General features: G+C 33.8%; 1 protein-coding gene across 1 annotated transcript; it reads right to left on the bottom strand.

Annotated features, from left to right (window-relative positions):
- Positions 1–1,138: 1,138 nt before the first annotated feature.
- Positions 1,139–24,410, bottom strand: LOC136041383 (protein sll1483-like). Its single transcript, XM_065726039.1, has 6 exons — positions 24,279–24,410; positions 14,594–14,717; positions 11,113–11,312; positions 5,514–5,706; positions 2,805–3,014; positions 1,139–1,276 (listed from the first exon to the last, which is right to left on the bottom strand). The coding sequence occupies exons 1-6, from the start codon at positions 24,336–24,338 to the stop codon at positions 1,188–1,190; spliced, it is 876 nt and encodes a 291-aa protein (XP_065582111.1). The 5' UTR covers positions 24,339–24,410; the 3' UTR covers positions 1,139–1,187.
- Positions 24,411–25,502: the final 1,092 nt, after the last annotated feature.

Below are 25,502 nucleotides of genomic sequence, written 5' to 3'. Positions count from 1 at the left end.
GCCGTTTCTTGTTCCATGTCTTTTTCTTTAGCTGTTCAAAGTTGTTTGTTATTTTGTGTAATTTACAACGTGTGTTTAATTTCTCCTTCTATCATTTACAGATACTAAAAAAAAAAACTCGTTCCCTATTCAATTGTAATTTTCTGTAAAACAGTTGGTCATCTTATGTTATTTTGCATGTTTCGTAGATTTTAAGAACGAGACGGCCAATCCTGGGTGGGGAATGATGTAAAGTATGCTCTTGAGATAGGCTCAAAAATATGATGTCACTCGTTTGATTTTTTTTTTTTTCAAAATTAAAGCTCTGACGAATTTTCTCAAAATTACTCGGACGAACCAAAGAAAATGAAAAAATTATCAAAATTTCTCACGAAAAGAAACATGACGTCAAATTCGAGACAAAATGAATAATTATATACGTAAATAAAAATTACTACCCGTTTAAAGAGAGTCGATACGATCGAGTTTAAGGGGCCGTTTTGCCTAGCGTTTAGGCCAACCTAGGGTATTCCTTTTACAAAAATTAATAGAGATTAATTGTAAAAACAAGCTTTCTCAAATACAACCGAAAAGTGACAATAACAATTGAAACGAATATAAAGTATTCAAAATAAGATGGGGTTGCCACCTCCTCGAAATTGGCTTTTTACTCTATATTTGACCTTTTTTCCAAAATCTTCAGAATTACTGCTCACACAAGGGTGTTGAAGGGTTGAAAAGGGGATATCCCCTCTTACTTAGGGTAATAATTTCCGTTAGGCACTAATTTTGAATGTCCCTGTTTACTTTCATTTGGGGAAACTTGTTTTTATGTTTGATTCAGATTTAGATCATTTCCCTTTGCACGGGTGCTTTTCCGTTTCTCTGAAATAATCTATACCAATAAGCTTTGTTGGCTTTTAAACCTAAGTGACTTTACATTATTAGGAATCACCATAAAAAGCAGACTGGTACATTTATTCTTATCGAAATTCAGTATTTAAGAGCTTCGGCCTCTGTTGAAATCCAGCCACTTTTAGCTCACCGTTCATTACTAGGAACGGTGAAATGTATATAAATGATGGCCCAATGAATATATATATCTTATGTATTTTCTTAAAGATAAATAAAAAAGATTTAAAATTAACAAACGAAGAAATAGGGGCACATTTTTATTAAAGTAAGCTACAAAACATCAAATAAAGTGCTTATATAACAGCATCAATAACGTGTACGACACCATTGAAGGCAACAAGATCGGCCTCGATGACGTTAGCACCGTCGACGGTGATGCCATCTGAAAAGATAATAAGCGATGACGTACTTAACAAAGGAGAGAAGTAAAAACAACGTTAGACTTTTTCTTTAGATAAAGTACAATTAAAAGGCATTAGATAACATGATATGATTTATGACGAAAAGAAAAATCTTTCTTCTGAGAGCATGATACTCCATCCTAACTTTTTTTTTTAGATATTTTCGAATTTGGTTTCAAACATTTTTTTTAGTTTCAAACATAGACTCATGTTCTTAATTATATTAACGTTTCAGTATGGTCTTTTTGAAACTGGTGGAAGGTTGTGTCTGCACCTGTCCAATAGTTCTCACGATTTTGATTTGATAAAATTTTGGTCCTGTTATGGCCAAACAGTCTGATTGCAGGACAATAGGTCAAATCGATACTTTTCTAAAACTTGAACAATTTTGTTTTTCATAAGGAACATTAGATTTTTCAGTTATCGTTCGAATCCATACTCTCGATAATCTACTACTATTGGATAAATAAGGTCAGGGGTGTAGCATTATCTTTTTAATTGGTAAGGCAGAATTAATTCACATCCAGAGAGTTAAGGGGCATGGGCTATATAATGTTTTCTTTCCAAAATATTAGGGGACAACTGCCTCATTGCCCACCCCTAAATGACGCCACTGGATAGGGTCAACCCTGGGGAGAAAAATTGTACACACGATAATCCTTGTCTCGAAAAATGAGAAATCCCACTTCTGAAGTTTTTAGTCCATAAGAGTCCAAACATTAACAATCTGACCCTCAAGACAGCTAAGCTACATCTTTTTTAAGTTGTTTTGTATCATGGTTTTTACTTATTTTATTGTTTTTTTATATTGACGTCCGTTACTACATATAATTGCACACCTGTATACTGTGGCCTCTTTCATTATAAATTGAATTCCCGAACTGTTTTTCTTATGATGTATTATATTATTATTATTGTTATATTATTGTTTAACATTTAAAAATATATTATTTAATTTTGAAAACATTGAAAATATTCTTATTTAATGAAATATTATTGTTATATTATCTTATATTATTATTATTATTATTATTATATATTATACAAGATATTATTATTAAGCTTCTAGTTGACCATTTTAAATTGTCAGGTTTCACTTCTACTACTGCTGGTAATTTGATTGCCACATCTTCAAATTGTTTTATCATATACAAATAAGTACTAAAAATATTGAAAATAAACATATATTTCCCAATACGTCGCCTTAAAACCAAAGCCCGCAAGAATAAAAAAGTGCAAATGTTGATTGAAATTAAATAGCAAATTGTAATAATGTAATAAAAATAAACTGTCGGTTGACTTGCTTTAAAAAGCGATGAAAAAGAAATGAATGCAAATTGACTTGAAAAAAAACTATTGTCAAAGGAATTTTCCACAAAAAAGAAGGTTAATAGATTGCTTAATTTTATATTATACCATACCAAAAATATAAACTTTATATGTTGTCAAAATTTTACAAAATGCATATATTAAAACTAAAAAAATGAATTGCTTAAAAGTAACACTTACTTGCACTGACAACAATAATAATATTGTCTCCAGCAGCAGTTGGGACTTCACCACTTGTTACTCCAGCACCAAAGACAGTAGAAGCAACAACATGACCAAGAAGAACTTGACCAAGGGCTTCCGGGTCAGCAAGGAGACTGTCAAGAACACCTTCTGGGAGAGCATCGAAGGCAGCATTGGTTGGAGCGAAGAGAGTGAATGGGCCTTCACCTGAAATATGACGAATATGATTACAATGCTATCCTGCAGAAAAAGTCTGACAGTCTAGTAATTAACAATTTATTGCACTAACCCTCATTCAGTAAGCTTTTTTTCTTCTTTGTTCTAACTTTGTGTTTCCTCAAAAGCATTATTCCTAGGGTAAATGATCTTTAATTTGAATTATGTCTTTTTACAGTTATTTTGATTATGAGCGTGCTATAGATGAAATGATTCAATTTATGGTACATAGAGCTGAAATGATTTAAATAATAATAACTACTTATTAGAAATCAACGATAAATACTAAAATGAATATAAGAAATAAAGAATAAAAAGGTTATAAGGTTAAAAAATGAACCCGGATAAATTCCAAATTTCTTTAAATGATTTAAATAACGCTGAGTCATTTAGATTAATTCATTGTTCTATATTTCACAGTTCTCAAAAGGTTTCCTAAATTAGTCTAGGAAGCCCATGAATTTTTTCTATAATTGGTTAGGAAGGAGTAGCAAAAATTGCTACAAAAAAGCTACCAGAAAAATTGTAAAATGGCTAATTCTTAAATTTGTATAAAAATAAGAAAAAAATGAAAAATATAAAATGGACAAAGTAAACTTTCTGTAACAGGCAGAGTTATAATTAGGTGCGATTAAGGCTCTTTCTAGTGCTTGCCTAAATTCCCAGCTTACTTGTACAGTTAAACAACCTATGAATTAGCCCCTAGAACTGTATTAACCTTGATTCTACTCGTGTCTTTATATGGTAGGCAAAAGAAAAAAAATGACAGAGAATTTACTTGTAAAGAAATGGCGTGACTCCAGAGCTTTTTACTCTTCTAGATTAATTTTAATTTTGTACAAAAACCCACCACGTTTTTCTTTGTCTCACTAGCTAGGAATTTGACATACAAACAGCAATAACAAGAACGGACAAAACGTCAAGGCTATTTGGCCTTTTTTTTACATAAAGGGCTGGACACACGTACCTTTTTTCGGTCACTGATTTCAGCAGCCCAGTGGGCAAATGATATTGGTTCAAAAACAAAGTCTTTTGCACGAGATTTTCAAAACCAAACATCATGGACATCAATAGTCAACTGTGGTTTATCAATTACTGCATGATTGATCTCAACTTGTTATTTAGTTCTTTTGTTACAATTATTAACTTCTTTTATTACTGAAAATTTTATTCTTTTTAAATTTTTATTTCCTTAAAAGTATTTTAATTAAATTTGAAATTCCATCGTTATTGAATTATAAAGTTCTTTGTTATCAAATATTTAATTGTTAGTATTATTATTTAATTTCTTTGATTTTCCTCCTGAAGAGAAGGAAACCATTGAGGATTTATTTGTTTTTTTATAATGAAATTCGGCGCGATTTTTGTAAATTGGTACCGAAAGCTAGAAAATTTTTCTAGCTCAAATCAGTACCGTTTTCTTTGCAAATCGGCCCCAATTTGGTCAATCACCACTAAAAAAAAAACTAAGTTTGCAAAGCCCTTAAGCTTAAAGAATAATATAATAGGCTAAACAACAAGTAAAAGATCAACGTCATAAAAATAAAGCAGTTGGTTTAGACTGCACTTTTTAACATAGATATGTATAATAGGAATATGCCCATTCTTCTTAGATAAAAGTAAAAAAATGTTACTCTATTTGAGAACAAATTTTCATGGATGTAGTTTTAAAGCGGTTACAATTTTTGATGATGAAATTTTTTGTGATTTCCTGGTGAAGTCAAAATAGGAGCAAAATGTTAAGCTAGCAGAAAAAAAACTTGAAAAAGATAAAATTATCAGTTTAAAAAAAAATTATAAAAGAAATCAGAATCAATTTGAAATGTAAATTCAAGAACAATGTTTTAGTGTTTATTGACCTGATATTGCGTTCAAGTAAAAACGTACCTGAAACTGTGACAAAGGGTTCAGTTTCATCATTATACGATGAACACCAAATGGAATCGTTGCATATTAGATTATTTGATATTGTATTTGTTACTGACAACATTCTATTGTTACTTATTAGTTATATTGCATATCATGCTACTGATAGTAAAATGACTAAAATATATAAAAAAAAGCGTGTATCGTAGGATTTATTTTTAGGATGTCTTCCAGACATGCAAACAATTTTTTACGTTTAATAGTTCTTTATTTTCAGGAAGTGACTCTTTGCATTTGTAGTTCAAATGCAAATGCGAGAAATAATATTTAAGTTTTTAATATTAAGTTTTAATTTTTAAATACGAGAAATAATATTTAATTGAAAAAAAGAGTGATGAAGACATAAAAAATGAATAAACAAATGAAGTAAATTTCAATATAAATGTTAATTAAAATAAACGATGAATATTTAATATAACAGAAAATTAAAAAAACAAACTTAAAAGTGCAACAATTAAAACAAACCACAAGTAAAAGTCATTGAAAATAATGACTCTACAGCCTAGTTTACAGAACATAGTCCTGATAATTAAAGTGCCACATAAAGAATAAACAAATGCTTACCAGATAAAGTTTCTCCTAGGCCAGCAACTCCAACAGCTGTCAAGAGAGTTGTGAATCTGCCCTCAGCGTCAGCAGTGAGAACCTCAGGGATGTTTCCAGCTGGAATTTGGTTTGGTCGACTGATCACATGGACGACACCATTATCTGCCATCAGATCGGCAGTTGTGACGGAAGCTCCGTTGATAGTAACAATCTGAGGAAATTGTGTTTGTTGATTGGTAAGTGAAAATAAATATTGTTCTTGAGGTGATGCAATACCTTAAAGGATTACCCAATCTCGTCTGTTATAAACGTTTTATTTTGTGTGGTCAAATTGTTTAGAATTGATCTGACGATCTTGCCATAACTACTAGAGCTTGGGTAAGAGATCCGAATAAGTGACAGAGATCTAAAAGCTGAAACGTTCTTTTCTAGAGATTTTAGAAAAAAAACTTCACTTCTCGTTTTATACTGGATATAGATCTTTTCAGTTTCAATGAAACGTAGAGCATCCGAAAATATGAATTTTGTTTTGATCGATTAGATGGATCAGAATTTTATGAAGTACAACAAAATTGTTTTCAGCTTCATAACTTTGCTCAATTCCATTTTATAAGGTTTTAAAAATATGCAATTACATTTCCTAGATTTAAAAAAAAATATTGATATGGCTCAAAATTCTACTCAAATAACAGGAATTGCATTTTCAGAACTAAAGGCAGAGAAAAAGCAACTAGGAACCTGTCATGTAGGCAAATTGCAGGGCTCTCTAGAGGGAGAAGGAGTGGAGGTGGGTACTTTCAAATACCTTCCCGGAACATACTTTAGCCTGTAGACCCATCCCTGAAAGTTTCATTTTCCTAACCTAAACCCTTTCCGAGATAGCAAGAAGTCAATTAACTACAATTTTACCTTTTATTTTTAAAGTTCAGAAAAGATCGGGCTTCAAAAAAATTCTAGCATACATGCTCGGAGAACTCCAAAAATCAGTTCAAAAGAATTATCATTTGAACGATTTGGCCACTTTGGGTGTTCCTTCTAGTGTCATAATTTATTATTGACAAAGTTTTACTGATTTTTCAGTCAAATTTCAAAGTCAAACAACAAGTTAGTGACAGGTATCAATGATGGCTAGTCCCCTGAGAGAATTATCCTTGTCTTTGTCCTTGCCCTTTGTCCTTCTGACAGTTACCCAACGCGCAAGATCGCAAAGTTATATTTTGGGTACCGTATGACCTTGAGTGTTTCACTAAACCTGGTCAAATATCATGAACTATTCTAAGAAATTCACGATTTACAAGAAAATCTTGAAACTAAATCACCACAGCCCTTAAGAACTTATGTACTAAACTTCTACTCTGAAATTAATCATTTATAAAACACGGCACGTACCAACATTTTAAGTTGCATATATATTTTTTCACTTTATTTATTATTATTCATATATATTTTCTTAAGGACGTGATATGAAATATTTCATATGAAAAACTGTTTATTTTGTTTCGTACTAATATCAGCGACATGTACTGATACCATGGGTATACCAAAAATTTTCAAATGCGGGGGGAGGAGGGGGAGGGCAACTATGGAATAGGATATTTCCAAATTCATTATCAAATCTCAGTCAAAAATCGTAAATTTTAAACAACTTTGTGGTTACAGGATTGTAGGCCCTCCTTCTGTCCACACAAGTGAATTAAACTAGTCCTTGGAAATATAATCTACTGAATTGTTAACCTTCTAAGTTCAAGATTTTATTTCTATATAGATTGTAAAAAGTTCAAGGAGTTTATTTTCTCTTTTTATAAGGGGAACCCTTCACCCTCCATATGATATAAGAAACCTGAAGTGCATTACCCTATAAGATATTACATATGAACTGAAGAAATCTGTGGAGCTCAGTTAACTTTTAACTATTTTTTTGTTTAAGGTAGGCACACTTCCTACCTACATTACAAAGATACTTCAAGGAAAAATCCATTTACCTCAACAAGGGAGGAAAGGAGATTTTCCTCTGCATCAGGGCATTAAAAGCATCCAGTCTAACTGTGAGAACTTAATAACAATGCCTGTAATGAAACTCTGGACAGATGTCACAAAGAGTCCCCCCCCTCTTTCATCAATGCATACAAGTATTTTAAACAAGCAAGGGTGGATCGGGTGATATACAAGTTCTACATGACTTGAATTTAGGTCTTCATTCCATATAACAAATTAAAAATTTTACAAATTGTGATTTCGATCCCGTTTTCCCAAAATCAATTCAATTCCGTTTTGTTTTTCAATATTTTTATTTTATTCTGAATTTCAAAAGCCTCCGGGAAGACTCAATCAGGGTTTGTGAAGAGCCCTTCTAGGGAGTTTAAAATTCACCTTCATAACTGGTACAATATTACCGCATGTGTTCTCACTTTTTTTTTTCTCAGATGAGAGCTAAACTTTTGCTTTTATATACCCGGCGTTAAAAGAAAAAATTGTAGTACTTGCATGAAAATTATAACTTGTTTAAGAACTTGAAAATATGTTAATGATTGCTATAGAGCTTTTTCCCTAATATACTTTCCATATCTGACCAATATTTCCGCAGTTTGTAATTTTTTTTACCTTAGTGTTTTTGGAGATCATTATCCTTTTTAAAAAATAACCTAGCTTGAATAATTATATTTACTAGCATTCACAACGTATATATTGAATCCAGACATTTTTTTTCAATTTTTTCTGCTCCGTTTAGTTTTGCTAAAAATTTATTTACTTTGGTGATAAAAATTTTTTTTATCACCTTACATTTTTTTAATACTCATTTTATAATATGTTAAATTTTGCCAGGTGAGGCAAGAGTGTGAAAGTTAGATAGAAAAATAACAGCTATAAGAAAGAGATAAATTCCAATTCTAAAAAATATACAAGATATAATATCTGTTACATGTGCAGTAACAGACAAACAGCAGAAGATTTACATAGACACACGTTCTTCGGCCAAAAAGACAACATTTTTTTTTTGATTTCAGTCATCCTTTTTAGTTTTTCATCTTTTTTGAAAAATTTTAAGCCCTTGAAATTTTCAAAGAGGTAACAACCAAATTTACTGCGATTATAAGGAAAAACGAGATAGTTCCGTCTTCAGTGCAAAAAAGCTAGAGGTATTAAACGTGCAGTACCCCCCCCCCCTTAATTATCTTTTCGTAAAGTGGAAAATACAAGAATTATCAATATCAAACAGTTCGTGGTAACGAACTGTAGTAAGGAGCGACCCGGCTCAATAGTAACCAAAACTCTAAAAAATGAAATTTTGATATCAATAGCTACATCAAAAGAATTGCATTTTAATGCTGATTTTAAATATATAAGTTTCATCAAGTTTAGTCTTACCCATCAAAAGTTACGAGCCTGAGAAAATTTGCATTATTTAAGAAAATAGGGGAAAACACCCCCTAAAAGTCGTAGAATCTTAACGAAAATGACACCATCAGATTCAGCGTATCAGAGAACCCTACTGTAGAAGTTTCAAGCTCCTATCTACAAAATTGTGGAATTTTGTATTTTTTTGCCAGAAGACAAATCACGGGTGCGTGTTTATTTATTTGTTTGTTTTTTTCCCCAGGGGTCATCGTATAGACCAAGTGGTCCTAGAATGTCGCAAGAGGGCTCATTCGAACAGAAATAAAAAGTTATAGTGCCCTTTTTATGTGACCAAAAAATTGGAGGGCATCTAGGCCCCCTCCCACGCTCATTTTTTCCCAAAGTCAACAGATCTATATTTTGAGATTTTTGTTCAGCATAGTCGAAAACCATAATAAATATGTCTTTGGGAATGACTTACTCCCCCACAATCCCTGGGGGAGGGACTGCAAGTTACAAATTTGACCAGTGTTCACATATAGTAATGGTTGTTGGGAAGTGTACAGACGTTTTCAGGGGGACTTTATTTTGTTTGGGGGTGGGGCTGAGGGGAGGGGGCTATGTTGGAGGATCTTTCCTTGGGGGAATCTGTCATGGGGGAAGAAAAATTCAATGAGAAGGGCTCAGGATTTTCTAGCATTACTATAAGAAAACAATGAAAAATAAACATGAAAACGTTTTTCAAATGAAAGAAAGGAGTAGCATTGAAACCTAAAACGATTATTACGAGATTATTACGCATATGAAGGGTTCTAAAAATGCTTTAGCATAAAGAGCGAGGTATTTAGGAGGAGATAAATACCTCGCTCTTTATGCTAAAGTATTTTTAGTAATTTCAACTATTTATTCTACGGCCTTTCTGATTCAGGGGTCATTCTTAAAGAATTATGACAAAACTTACGATTTAGTGTAAAGAGCGAGGTATTAACGAGGGTACAAACCCCCTCGTATACACAATAAAAATATAAGATTATGAAAGTTTGTTACGTAAGTTAATTCTTAAGTTACGTATATTTTTTACTAATAAAAACGTTCGTTAAAAGTTAAAAGTTCTAGTTGCCTTTCTAAGTAACCGAAAAATTGGAGGGCAACTAGGCCTCCTTCTCCAACCCTTATTTCTCAAAATCGTCCGATCAAATCTAAGAGAAAGCCATTTAGCCAAAAAAAAGAATTAATATACAAATTTCATTTTAATAATTTATGTGTGGAGAGCCAAAACCAAACATGCATTAATTCAAAAACGTTCAGAAATTAAATAAAAATATACTAAGTTTTTTAGCTGACTTACTCCGTATATGAAATGGGTTGTCCCCTCCACAATCCCTCGCTCTTTACGCTAAAGTTTGACTCTTTGCCACAATTCTACTTTTTAAAACAATTAAAAACTTTAGCGTAAAGAGCGAGGGATTGCGGAGGGGACAACCCATTTCATATACCGAGTAATTTCTGTTCGTTTTAAGTTTTAATGTCGCTCCTTACTTTCAGCTAAAAAAATTAGTTTTTTTTTTTTATTTAATTTGTTACAGGAACCATTAACTGGCTATCCCCCACATATATAAAGTAAATAAAAAACTCAACATAGGATTGTGTGGGTGGGTACCAAACGCTCACAGTTAAGTTGCATATGTGTGCAATGTTCCCATGAGTAAAATTTTTACCACAAAACCAAGGTTTTTTGTGTGTTTATGACTGAAAAAGGCACCGAATCCATTGCAGTACCCCATCCTTAGTTATCTTTTTGCAAAGTGGAAAATGCAAGAATTCTCGATATTTGTCACAGGCACCCTTAAGTGGGTATCCCCCACATACATAATGTAAATAAAAACCTCAATATAGGATTGTGTGGGTGGGTACCAAACGCTCACAGTTGAGTTGCATATGTGTGCAAAGCACAATGATGAGGGATCAACGTGGAATCTTTCTCTAAGCGAATGTTAGCTCCCATGAGTAAAACTTTTACCGCAAAACCAAGGTTTTTTGTGTCTTTATGACTTAAAAAGGCACCGAATCCGTTAAGCTGTTAAAGTTCATCACTTAAAATATTTTTTTCCATACCTAAGAAACCTTTACCGTTGGAGTAAAATGAAAATGAATGAGGTCTTGGCAACATTTTCTACAGATACTTTCTAGCATTTTAGTATTTTAGAAAAAACATGAACATCTAAAGATGTTCTGTTTAACCTTTAATCATATCTATTTAAAAACTAAAAATATTCTTAACCTGTCCATAGATATTGGTGCGGATAGTTGATCCTTGAACAGTAGCGACAGTGACATCGTTCTGAAGAGCATCAGAGGTGACGCTAGCAGCAACCATGTGGTAGTTCAAAAAATTGGTGAGAAGGTCAGTATCAGCCAAAAGACTGTCTAGCAATGCTTGGTCAAATGACGCATCCTCAGGTGCAAAAACCGTGTAAACATCTGAAAGCAAATAATTTTTAAAAAATAAGGGTTACTGACATGCAGGCATTCTGAGAAAATCCTGCCGAAGTGACTTGTTAGTGATAATCACGAGAGTGGAGAGAGATTTCTTAAGAGATATCCTGGAATCCGACAGCAGAGATATCCAGGATCGCTAACGAACGTGATAATCTCTCGATGGAGTATATATATTTACGTAAAGTTTTATGAGAAACAAGCTAAGCAGATGTAGAGTTAACTTTTAGACGAGCAAATATTATCGAGAAGCCAAATAGTTGTTAGGGATGACAAATACTAAAAGAAGCTATTTTAGCTGATTAAGGACTATGTATGTATGTATGTATATATTTATTTCCCATCAAAAGAAACAGATGGAGTATAAGATAAAAAAACAAAAAAACATACTACAAAAGAATAGACAAACACAAGATAAATAAAGAACAAATCGATATCTAACTACAAAAAACAAAACCTATTGCCTCAAAATAATTTCCCAAGGATGAGTAACAATACTAGAGTTATATCTGGCAATCTGGGCTATAATCGCTTCATTAGGGTCGATAATCCCATACCGACTAGTCACAATACTGTTTCTTGTCCATGGTGGAAGCAGTAAGAGGTACTTCGCATATTTATAATATGTAGACCGCAATTCATTCTTATCTTCCTTTTGGAATATCCTCCAAAAGGGACTTAAATACAAATAATGGGGTAGTGCCATTGCATTATACAGATGGGCCAAAATCCGCCGACCAAACTGACGCTTATAAACTACAACACGGCTATACGCTAAAGAGATCCGTTTCTGCAGATGATTCTGAAAAGATGACGCGTTTCAAGCATAGACCAACCGATAGGGATCCCCAAATAAACTATGTGTTCGGCAAGCCCAACAGTAGCACATCATCAACAACAACAGCAGACCCTTGCTTAGCATTAAACAACAACACATCTGATTTCTTTTCATTAAACTGAAGGCCTATTTTTCCATATTCTACTTGAAACTGGATAAAATTCTCCTCTAAACCGCGAAGGAGGCGGCTCAGATTAAGTACATCGTCTGCATAGCTTATTAACGATAGATCAATCCCTCTCAGAATGTATGTCAGATTTGACTTAGATTGCGGTTTAACAATGCTGTTATTAAATGCAGTAGGTGATGTCAATGCACCCTGCCTCGCACCTTTTTTAACGGGAAGCACCGGGTTATTTGTCAGGTTTAGTGTTGTCGGTAGCTTAACTATATCAATGAGTTTAGGAATTTAACTGGGAATGGTGACAAGGATGTGTGTAGAGGTAAAAAAAATTAAGTGTGTATTTGAGGAGTCATTTGTGAATATGCTGATGGGTAAAGAAAAAAAAAAAGAAAACGTGTAAAATCAAAAGAGGCCCAAAAGGCAATTGCCTGTAGTAAGACGGATTGGCACCTGGAACTTCTCCCAGAGATAGCAATGTCCGTTGCAAGATACTGATTTTTTAATCTCTGATTCCGAAATGACCGTAGTAAATAAATTAAAAATACAATAGAAATAATAATTTATGCCGATGCTATGTGCGCCACCTTTAGTTACAAGCATAAATCACTGCAAAAATAAGACGCAACGACCGTAAGAGCTCAAGCATAGTGTTGCTAGTGCTTGTACCTGAAAATGTGAGAACCCAAGCTATAAAAAACGGGCCTTGTGTTGTATAGAGCTACAAGAACTTTTATAGAACTAACTAAAAAACAACAAAGAAAAAAAAGAAATGGCTTTGATAGTATCATTGAAGTAACTCTAATAGCTTCTTTTACCTGCGTGGATCAGTTGCGACAATTGTATTTATTAATAATGATGGTGGTTTTATTTGTTTTTAGCTCAGTGTTTTTTCTTTTAATCTTTGTTTTTCTTGTGCTGAGGACGCCTAGTTTACATAAAGGTGAAATGCCCGCGTTAATTTAGTCTTCCATCTTTTCTCTCTACTGGCCGTAGTCTCGTTTGTTGTCTTTTCATTTGTTGTCTTTTACCTCTCTTAGTTGTCTTTTTGTCATGACTGGCCAGTTCGACTTAAGAATATTCATAGAACTAACGACAATTCAAAAGATGAGACTAGCAATTGCATTAAAAAAATAGAATTTCACATGTATCAACCTTTAGCAATGACTCAATACTTGCTAATACAGTGGTGATACAGGTGACACATTTGACAAAGCGGGCCTATTAACCTTAGTTCGGCTTGTAAGAAGTAGGTCGTCAATTTAAGCGAAATATAGCACGTTTGTGAATCCAGAACCACCGTTTGAACGGAAATTTAATTCTTTAACTTGCCTTTTTAGATGAGTTTTTCCCTCAGCTTTGCCATGACATGCTCTTCCTCGAGCCTCAGACCCCTTCTTCGAGCTTTGTTGTCCTACTTAAACATTGCCTCGAAAATATAATTCCATCTAAGTTCCAATATATTCCCCCTTGTCAGTTTCTCATAATAACATTGCAGAAAGAGATACCCCATTTATTACTGAGCTGCTCAATGAAGGACATCACCCCCTGATCTCTCCAGCTTGTTTCAACTTGTCATCACGTCTCTTGTATATATATATTTTTTTATCGTTGTTCATTTTATAAATAATTTGATTTTATTTACTAACTTTTGGGTTCTTTCAACTCTGTGACACAGTTTTGACAATAAGGTTCAAATCTTTAATGAACTGAATCTACTTTAGTTTAATTTTCTTACACGTTTTCATCCAATTTTTCTTCTTGATACAAGAAGTGGTTCCTTGCTTGATACAAGCAAGGATCCTTCTGGTATGGTTTTATGTAATACACGGGGTATTCAGGGGTTTGTAGAGTCTTTGAACTCCACAATGGAGGCAAAGTGTATCATTTTGTCATATTTATTACCTTTCTAAGAAGATGCTAGGGCTTTGTAATACCTTAAATATAGTTATTGTATTCAAAAAGGAATAAAATGACGCCTACTGCGCAGAGCTATATACCAAATACTCATTACCGAAGTCTATAAATTACCTTTACTACTACTACTGCCACCACTAATAACTCAACGCAGCACCAAGCCATCTGATGCCAACCCAGCTACGCACGCTTCTCCTCAAACCCGATCTATTCAAAGCCTCCCTCTTTACCTTCTCCTAGGAAGTTCATCTTTATTGTACCACAATGTGATTATCATTAAATTTAAAACTAAAAAATACATATCTAGTAAATATTAGGGACCAAAGCTTGTAAATTATTGAGATTAGGCTCTAAAACTTAAGTGAAAAGAATTTTTGATTATTTGATTACCAGTTCCAGTCAAGACATCGAGATAGTTGGCCTGGGTGTAGAGATCCACCATCACAAAGCATCCAGCTTCTTCCAATGTTTGTAGAAGAGTGCCAGCTTTGGTCTGGCGACCCGTCTTGACTTTCTAAAAATGGTACATGGTCAGAGTCTAAAAATGGTAATATCTTCTTTGGGAAAAGACTAAGGAAAAACTGATTCTACACTATTAGAAAGAAAATAGTCTTTTATATAATTTGTTTTTGGACTGTTTGTGGCTTATACCCAGACTAGAGTCACCCTTTTCGATAAAATAAGCATTACAAGTGGCTACATCCCCAATTGTATATCCCGAACGCAAGCTATTGAGTTGGATCATGTCCAACTTTCTAGAAAAAGATTAATGATTATTGAATAAGAAGAAAAGATAAATACACAGTGTTAATTGAGAATAGTTGATAGTAAAGTAGTGTTGTACTCAAGATTTAAAAAACCATTCCTTGTCCCTTTCATTATTCGCTTCTACAATACAAGTTTGACGAAAAATCAAGAAAACCTCCAATATCATAGAAAAATCTTGGCTTCTCTTATCGAAAGTTTGACCTGAAATGGTTAGGCATAAGAGAGAAGGAAATAAATCAGAAATAAGTTTTTGCTTATATTGGTTTGAAATGAAATCGTTATTATTGTGAAAACTATGAAGGCAGCAAAATTTGATGTAGCAAAGTTGAATATGAAATTCATCTCTTTTGGCAGGATTACTTAACCTTCTATTACTGTAGAGATATGTAGACAGTACGATCATTTCCTATCTTAATCATTATACAAAGCCGGACCGTGACAAAGCTCCTTTGGAGAAAATATAAACCAAGAGTAAAGTGACATTAGGTTTTTCATGGAAGGTACGTGTGTGGCATCGGTATTAACAACCTAGAGAAGAGGAAAAGAAATATGACGAATCGAGCCTCTAGGGGATAGGGAAGAATGCGATACACTGAAGAGATAAAAAGAAAAAGGGAAATGATTGGTCTAGCTGTAATAATGTAAAAGGCAAAGATAACATTGGTCTAAGAATGGAAAGAAAACAAAGAATGAATTTATAAGGATAATGAAGGTAAAACAAGTTTTTTTTTTTTTTTTAACAATGCCCTGATGTGATGACATTTGAATATGAAGTTCGGCGCTTCACATTGATATTTCAGTTCCGTAGTTTTATCTATTTTTTCTCAAAGGGAAATTATGTATTCAGCATCAATGCAGACTCGCAGTTAAGTTGAATTTAGTCACTTTCTTTTCTCACATATGTTTACTGGCAATGGTTTGATTTTTTATTACCTGTACTACTGAGGAACACATTAAGGAGATACTCAAAATCTAGTTTTTTCAAAATTGTCGCCTCTTTACTGAAAAAGGAGATCAAATGCTTAAATTGCTAAAACTAAAATAATTACTTGCTAGTGTATTTTTCTTGGTTGGGATTTCTGTTGATTTTACGATTTTTAAATTTCATTTATTAATATGCACGTTTACATAAAAAATATCAGACATTGTCAAAGGAGGAAGTCCTCACAGTCACTTCCCAGTTCAGGTCTTTGCCCTCAAGCCAAATTCGATGGATTAGAACCGGTTCCCAACAGTAATTTCTCAACTCCCTCCCTCCCTTCTTCCGAAAAAGAAAATCCTAGAAACTCGCAAGACTAAAATAATTTGTTTCACCATCTGCACGAGTCTTTTTGCTATATCAAATTAAAGCTTAATAATTAAGTGACAGCAAAGTATGCAAGTAAGGGGCATTGGTGGGTCTAGCGAGGGGCCATCCTCCCTCTCTCTGACTCCAAACACGCCAAGGACAAAACAAAGTTAGATTAGCAACTGACAATAAACTTGGTACTAGAATAACTAAATAATTTTAAATAATCTTAACACTATTCTAATTCTTTCTAAGTTTTATACCAAACTTGCACGTAACACAGAATTGGAGAGCTAATGAAAATTATCGTGAGGGTTAGCTTACTGAGTCATAAAAAATGCTTTCTGATGAGAAGATTTTCGTAATTTACAGGTTCGTGGTAGGATATTTACAACAATAATAACAACAAGCATTACTTTATATTCTTCTTATAATATAAATACAATTCTTATGATGTCCTTCAATTTTCTGAAAACTCTCTAAGAATTTCACGAAAAATAGGTCTTAACAGACGTGTGGTATTTTCTTGGATAAGGCTATTCCACCAGTTATTAGAAGAAAAACAGAGGTCCTACTTCAAATTTTGAAGGAAATTTTTATAGCCCAAAAAATGAGGAAAAAAAGGAAAAATTCAAGGGAATATTTTTCCGTACCAAGAACACTCCATAACTCAATATTACTATCTAAAACCATAAACTATTGAGAAACCTAATAGATAACCTAATAGAAACCTAATAGAATACCTAATAGAATTAAACCAAATAGAAACCTAATGTGCTAAAACTATTAGGTTGCCCCTTTGTGGTAAAACATTTTGTGGCAAATTTTAAATAGTTCTGCCACTTCCTGGACCCCTCCCACTATTTATGAAATTGTCGGCTATTTTCCTGTTGCAGCCCTGATCAGAAGTTACCACCGGAAATTTCCGCATTTGCTAAAATTCAATCCAAACTTCTTTTAGAAATCCTGGATCCGCCACTCAGTCATGTCATAAGTCATACCTCTGAGATGGGACATTAGCGACCCACTTTGCTAGCTCACCCTCTTTCTTTCTACATCCGCAATCATAAATAATATATGTTCATACCATTTTCCATAGGTGATCGACGAACTGAGAAGCAAACAATAGATCACTTAAACAAAGGAAATGGGAGGAGCTTTTATACGCGCCGAGACTCTAGGTGACAGATTGTTATTAGGATGATCATACTTCTAGATATCTCTACAGTACCTTCTACACAGTATTGACCTTGCCATTCTACGGAATATTTAGCTTACGATTCTCCAAATTCAATTGTATTTTGATAAAATATGAAAAGGGTTTGTGATAAAAAAAAAATTAAACTAATTTTCTTTATCACTCATAGAAAAGAATTTAGTGTTTAGTCAGGGCTAATATGTATCATGGATACATGTTTAGTTAGAATTAAATAAAAAAAACAAGTTTTTTTAACTGAAAGTAAGGAGCGACATTAAAACTTAAAACGCACAGAAATTACTTCGTATATGAAAGAGGCTGCTTCCTCATCAACGCCCCGCTCTTTACGCTAAAGTTTGACTCTTTCTCTCAATTCTTCTTTTTAAAACAGTAAAAAACTTTAGCGTAAAGAGCGGGGCGTTGATGAGGAAGCAGCCTCTTTCATATACGAAGTAATTTCTGTGCGTTTTAAGTTTTAATGTCGCTCCTTACTTTCAGTTAAAAAAACTTGTTTTTTTTATTTAATTTCTGAACGTTTTTGAATCAATGCATGTTTTGATTTTGGCTCTCCGCAGAGGAATAATCAAAACGAAATTTGCATATTTTTTTTTTGGCTCAATGGCTTTCTCATAATTTTGATCGAATGATTTTGAGAAAAAAAGAGCGGGGGACGAAGCCTAGTTGCCCCCCGATTTTTTGGTTAATTAAAAAGGCAACTAGAACTTTTAATTTTTTACGAATCTTTTTATTGGTAAAAGATTTACGTAACTTATAAATTAGCTTTGTTTCGAATTTTGTGCGAATAACTTTTCTCAGGTTTCTCCAGTCTAGGCAACGTATATATTTGGAGTTTCCATAAAAATCCCAGCTCTTATTTTCAAAATTTTTGCATCGCTGTTTACCACACGTTCACTGACATGACCACCATAGTTTATCTAGAGTAGAGTTATTTACAAAATAAGGTACGGCCACACGTCCCTATAAGAACTTTTGTATTCTCATGTTTTTATTACATATATGAGGGGATTCGCCCCATCGTCAGTACCTCGCTCTTTACACTAAAGCTTAAATTTTATCCCAATTCATTAAGAATGACCCCCTGAATCACAAAAGCAGTAGAATAAGTAGTTGAAATTACTGAAAATACTTTAGCGTAAAGAGCGAGGTATTAGAAGGAGGTGAGCCCCTCATATGGGTAATAATTTCTGTTTGTTTTAAGTTTTATTGCTGTTCCTTACTTCCAGCTGAACAAGCTTTTTCACTTTTATTTTTTAATTGTTTTTTTTTAAATAATGCTAGTAAATCCTGCTCTCTCTTCATGGAAATTTTCTTCTCCCATTACAAATTCTCGAAGGAAAGTTCCCCCAGCATATCCCCCTCTTCTCAACCCCTCCCCCAAACCAAAAAAATCCTCCTGAAAACGCCTGTATACTTCCCAATAACCATTACTATATGTAAGCACAGGTCAAAGTTTGTAACTTGTTGCCCCTCCCACGGGGACTGTGGGGGAGTAAGTCGTCCCCAAAGACATAGTTATAAGGTTTTTCGACTACGCTGAATAAAATGGCTATCTCAGAATTTTGATCCGTTGACTTTGGGAAAATAATTAGCGTGGGAGGGGGCCTAGGTGCCCTCCAATTTTTTTGGTCACTTAAAAAGGGCACTAGAACTTTTCATTTCCATTAGAATGAGCCCTCTTGCAGCATTCTAGGACAACTGGGTCGATACGATCACCCCTGGGGAAAAGAAAAAAAAAACAAAAAAACAAAAAAACAAATAAACACGCATCCGTGATCTGCCTTCTGGCAAAAAATGCAAAATTCCACATTTTTGTAGATAGGAGCTCGAAACTTCTACAGTAGGGTTCTCTGATACGCTGAATCTGATGGTGTGATTTTCGTTAAGATTCTATGACTTTTAGGGGGCGTTACCCCCTATTTTCTAAAATCACGCAAATTTTCTCAGGCTCGTAACTTTTGATGGGTAAGACTAAACTTGATGAAACTTATATATTTAAAACCAGCATTAAAATGCGATTCTTTTGATGTAGCTATTGGTATCAAAATTCCATTTTTTAGAGTTTTGGTTACTATTGAGCCGGGTCGCTCCTTACTACAGTTCGTTACCACGAACTGTTTGAAAAAATTACAAAATAGATGTTTTGCATTTTAATGATATATCTTCTCATAATTTGTATTGATTTAGAAGCTTAGGCTGTGAAAATCGGGCTAAAAAGCATCAAAGTAATACATTTCCTTTCAGTGAAAATAAAGTTCTAGAGGTGAAAAAAGCAATTTTTAAAGAAAGTGTAAGCACTATTAAGAATCTTATGTATAGAAAACAGCTCAACGACCCTAAGTATAATGTAAGCACAAGACTTGGAAAATCAAGTCGAATTTAGACTACCTATGAGCTAAATAATTAGGCGTAGTTATAAACACTATTGAACGAGAATTTCAATAAATCAAAGCTCAAGGAAAATTTAAAGAAGGCATGGTTGAAAATGGCTATAAAAATTGTACGATTTTGAATATCTACATGCTTCATAACTGAATGTAGGATGCTACTTTACGAGGTCCAATATTGTTTCGTAATTATGGAAAAATTCAAAATTTTATAAAACTTGGAAAAATTTGAAACTTCTCTAAGAATTTTTTTCTCAGATCTATATCCATCTCGATTAAAATTATTTCATGTTTGGTCACAAGCCCGGCTTTGCTCAGACGAAGAAAAAAGCACATATTTATGCCATTATATTTTATTTTTCAGAGGTGAATGGTAGCCTGTGAATCTATCTCACGGGGAATTCCCTCTCCCATTAACTTTAGCTAAAGCCCTACCACATGCCAGGCATATCATGCAGTAATAATACCCATCTTTGAAGTGGAACTGAAGCCAATTCAATTTAATCATGTCTTTGATAAAAAAAAATAATTAAACAGCAACGTATATGATAAAAAGAGCAAATTAACACCAAAAAGTAGCCTGGGAGCTTCTTACTTCTGAGTAATTATGTTTGCCTAAGTTGTATTTGAGAACCGAAATGTAAAAAAGACTTGTATTTTCTATTTAACTGATAGCCTGGTTAAGCATGTAGCGTGTATGGGAAACAACATTTTTTTTTTTTTTTTACTTAGAAGTAAAATTAATGATAAAATGTCACGCTTAAAGAGACAGTATAACAGGGGTCAGTAATTATTTCTGTATCTGTTTTAAGTTTGAAGTGCTCAAACTGAGTTAGATCTATTTGAGGTGCATAGAAAATCGGTTTTATGAATTTTCTTTCATATAAATACAGCGTTAATTTTAATAGATTTTATTTACCATCTGAGTGTCAAGAGGAGAATTATCTATTGTTTACGATTGGCATTCGTTTGTCTTGTCAGTGATAACACTAATTGCAGTCATGGAAGTGATTAAAATAAAGTTATGTTTATTTGCTTATTCTGTAGTTGTTTGTTCTTATTTCCTCTGGTGAGTTAGCGTTCTTTTTTAGATGGTTTTATCTAACATTTTTTTTCTTTTTCCTTTAGGTTTTTTTCACTGAAAAGGGATCCCGGACGTGGAGCCAAAACATTCAGATAATATTTGTTTATCTAAAGCCTTGTTGTTGTTTTTTGGTAATTTTGTTCCACAGCTTTATTTAAACTAAACCTATTTTTCTCTCTTAGATTTTTGTAAATGGAAAAGCAGTGTGGTCTAAAAAATTATTTGCTTGAGAATTCACCAATTTTCCAATTTTTTTAGTCGGTTTGTCATATTTCTTTTCAAACATTCTTGGATAAAACTATTTTTCCATTGTTTTTATATCTTAGAAATCAGTTAAAAGTGATCACAGATCAAGATTTGACTATTATTTGCGTTTTATTTGCTCAAAATTTGGTCCATTCTGGATAGTCAAATCAGCCTCACTGGTAAGTAAAAAAGTATTAAAATTAACAAGAAATGACTCTAAGTGCTGTCTAATATGATTCGTAATATCTTTAAAAATATCAAGAAAGAAAAAAAAGATCGAGGCAATAAAAGTTTAAAAACTATAATTGCCATTTTTATAAGGAACAAAAAAAGGCTAAAGACTTTTAATTCTCAAGGTTTCTAATGTTCCATCAAATTCATACCTTTTTGTTACCTTGGTGAATATACACCAGCAGAGATTTTTCAATTATTTATTCCGTATAGATACTAGAGAATTAATTTTGTTGTATATTTATAAGTTACAATTATTAGAAATGCATATGTAATAGTTTCAATCATTAGAACTATAGTTCGAATACTATAAAATAAATTACGTTTCGTATTAAGTTTTGAAATCTCAAGAGAGATACGGTGGTCCTTATGGCTTAACAAAGTAAATAATAAGGGAATCTCTCGTAAGCAGTAACCCAACGGACTGTTTCAATGGGACAGTTTTAGCTTAGAAGTGCACTGTTTGCTTGTTTTCGAAACTTTTTTGTGAAAAAATTGATTTCGTCAATAAGCATATTTTTCGAATGTTTAATTTCTCACAAATAGCAGGTTTTGGTTGAGCTAATTTTCTTTTTTCTTTTTTTGCATTAGAAATATGCTTTATTTCTCACATCTTATTAGAACAAGATTTGACTTCGTTTTTTCCTTCAAGAATACTTTTGTAACAATGTTGGTTCCCATGGGATTTCCAATTTAAATGGAAAATGGGCTATGGAGAATAATCCTCCATAAAACAAGAGCTAAGAGCTCATATGGCACTAGTGACGAGGCGAGAAGAGCTAAGAGCCAAGAGATCATATGGTATGAGCTTCAACAAAATTCTATGAATCAATAGATTGATTTAAAAAGGAAAATAAGAGGCTTGATGCCGGTCAGGATTTAAAATAAGAGCTCTGAGTTACGATGTCCTTCTAAATATCAAAATTCATTAGAAGTCGAATCTGGGAAAACGACTTTATCAAGTCAAATTGTGCAGTTCCCTGACATGCCTATCAATTTTCATCGTCCTAGCACGTCCAGAAGCACCAAAATCGCCAAATCACTGAACCCCTCCCCCCAACTCCCCCAAAGAGAGCGAATCCAGTACGATTCTGTCAATCGCGTATCAAGGACATTTGTTTATTCTATCCACCAAGCTTCATCCCGATTCCTACACTCCAAGTGTTTTTCCAAGATTTCCCCCTCCAACTCCCCTCAATGTCAAACGATCTGGTTGGGATTTGAAATAAGAGCTCTCAGACATGAATTCTTTCTAAAAATCAAATTTCATTAAGATCAGATCATATATTCGCAAGATAAAAATACCCCAATTTTCACGTTTTCCAAGAATTCCGGTTTCTCCCTCCAACTCCCCCCAACGTCACAGGATCTAGTCGGAATTTAAATAAGAAATTTAAAGCACAAGATCCTTTTAAATATCAAATTTCATTAAGATCTGGTCACCCTTTCGTAAGTTACAAATACATCAATTTTCAAAATTACCCCCCTCCAATTCCACCAAAGAGAGCTGATCCGGTACGGTTATGTCAGTCACGTATGTTAGACAGATTTTTATTCTTCCCATCCAGTTTCATCCTGATCTCACCGCTTTAAGTATTTTCTAAGATTTCCGGTCCCCCCACCAACTGCCCCCCCCTCCCCAATTACGCTTGATCCGGTTGAGATTTAAAATGAGAGATCTGAATTACGAGGTCCTTCTAAATATGAAGTTTCATGAAGATCCGATCACTCTTTCGTAAGTTAAGAATACATCATTATTTCTTATTTTTCAGAATTACCCTCCCCCCCCAATATATCGGATCCGTTCCAATAATGTAAATCACGTATGTATGACTTCTGCTTATTTTTCCCACCAAGTTTCATCCCGATCCCTCCAATCTAAGCGTTTACCATGATTTTAGGTTCCCCACCCCAAACTTCCCCCAACGTCACCAGATCCAGTCAGGATTTAAAATAAGAGCTTTGAGACACGATATCCTTCTAAATATCAAATTTCATTGAGATCCGATAACCCGTTCGTAAGTTAAAAATACCTCATTTTTTCTAATTTTTCAGAAATAACCCCCCCCCCCCACTATCCCAAAGAGAGCGGATCCATTCCGTTTACGTCAATCATGTATCTAGCACTTGTGTTTATTTTTCCCACCAAGTTTCATCCCAATCCCTCCACTCTAAGTGTTTTCCAAGTTTTAGGTTTCCTCTCCCAACTCCCCCCCCCCCCAATGTCACCAGATCCGGTCGGGATTTAAAATAAGAGCTCTAAGACACGATATCCTTCTAAACATCAAATTTCATTGAGATCCGATCACCGGTTCGTAAGTTAAAAATACCTCATTTTTTCTAATTTTTCAGAATTACCCCCCCCCCCCCCAACTACCCCAAAGAGAGCGGATCCGTTCCGATTATGCCAATCATGTATCTGGGACGTGTGCTTATTTTTCCCATCAAGTTTCATCCCGATCCCTCCACTCTAAGTGTTTTCCAAGATTTTAGGTTTCCCCTCCTCCAATTCCCCCAGTGTCATCAGATCCGGTCGGAATTTAAAATAAGAGCTCTGAGACACAATATCATTCCAAATATCAAATTTCATTAAGATCCCATCACCCATTCACAAGTTAAAAATACTTCATTTTTTTCAATTCTTCTCCGAATTAACCGGCCCCCCACTCCCCCCCAGATGGTCAAATTGAGAAAACGACTATTTCTACGACAGACCAACAGACCGACAGAATTGGCGATTGCTATATGTCACTTGGTTAATACCAAGTGCCATAAAAACGAATTAAAGTGTTTGATCTTAAAAAAATTCCCTTAGACTCTTCCAGGGGAAAACATCATAAAATATTTAAACTTACAGTCAAGGGGGTTGCAACTGCAACAGATACACAGAGCAAAAGAACTGCCAATTTGTTCATCTTGTTGGTATAATCAACTGATTGTAGAATCTCCTGTGTTCTACTGTTTTATAGTCACTTTGGGTAGATAAGACAGTACAAAGTTTTTTTTTTATATAATATTCTTAAGCCAATCAATGTAAAGCTAATATATTTATATTAAACCTGGAAAATGACAAGCACTTCCTTGAGATTATGAAGGAAAATCGAATGTAAACAAAGAAAGATTTGGGCCTCAAACGTGATTTTCAACTTCTTTTACTAGGTGGATAAGCAAAAATTATATAATTATTATGTAAAGGCTAGCTAGATGCAAACAAAAAATATCTAAGCCCCTAAAGCTAAAAATTTGCAAAACATTTGCCAAAAGAGGTATATTCATTATAAGATACGTTTATAATTAAAAATATGTATAATTAAAATTAACTATATCATGAAAATATTATAACTAAAATATTAAAATCAAAAGTTTGATTAAAAATAATTTATATAATGATATCAAATATAGTCTACGGAATAATAATAAACTAATAGATTTAATTATTATAATTAAAAGTATTAGAAATAAAAACTTTGAGAACTTCCGCAGAAGTTTCCAAATGTTCCATATACTCTCCCCCTCTCATTTTCAGTTTTGTAGTTTTTCGAACTGTTCCGGAGGGTAAATAAACATCGTTCCCTGAAAAGTTGTATAGTTTTCCGAGGATTACACAATTTCACAATTTTTTATTTCATTTTGGCCTTCTGACGGAGGGGGGGGGGTGAGGCTAAAGACACCTGAAATATTGGGTCTTGAACCCACCAAAGTTAATGTAGCCTATAAATTTGTCGACACAGTTTTTAATAACACTTTATTATGCGCACATTATAGGTCTTGTTGGTTATGTTGACCGGACTTGTTGTTGATAAAACCAAGACCATCGTTGCTTTTCTTTTCCGTATTTTTTTCGTTACATTAGTATGGAATCTCCGCTCCTTTAGCAGTTTTATAAATTCCTAGCAAAAATGGGTTTATAAGATTTATATTGTAAATTGATTGTGCACGTTCTGCGGATGAAGGATGACAGATTGCCGAAAACTGTCCTTTTTGGCCAACCGTCAAGGGCTAACCGGAAAGCTGGTCGTCCGAAGTTGGGGTGGGAGGATATCATAAAGAGAGATTTAATGGAAATGGGGACTTCCTGG

Source organism: Artemia franciscana, unplaced genomic scaffold, assembly GCF_032884065.1.
Source record: "Artemia franciscana unplaced genomic scaffold, ASM3288406v1 PGA_scaffold_171, whole genome shotgun sequence".
Taxonomy (NCBI): domain Eukaryota; kingdom Metazoa; phylum Arthropoda; class Branchiopoda; order Anostraca; family Artemiidae; genus Artemia; species Artemia franciscana.
Note: the sequence above shows the minus strand (reverse complement) of the source record. Positions and strands in the feature narration are given on the sequence as shown.

What these genes read in the sequence shown, in the direction of transcription:
- LOC136041383 (XM_065726039.1), bottom strand. Translation starts at nt 24,338, where the DNA reads ATGAACAAATTGGCAGTTCTTTTGCTCTGTGTATCTGTTGCAGTTGCA. An exon ending in CGATGTCTTGACTGGAACTG is followed by an intron (nt 11,313 to 14,593) that starts GTAATCAAATAA and finishes ATTTGCTTTCAG; the next exon opens with ATGTTTACACGGTTTTTGCA. An exon ending in CCTAGGAGAAACTTTATCTG is followed by an intron (nt 3,015 to 5,513) that starts GTAAGCATTTGT and finishes GTCATATTTCAG; the next exon opens with GTGAAGGCCCATTCACTCTC.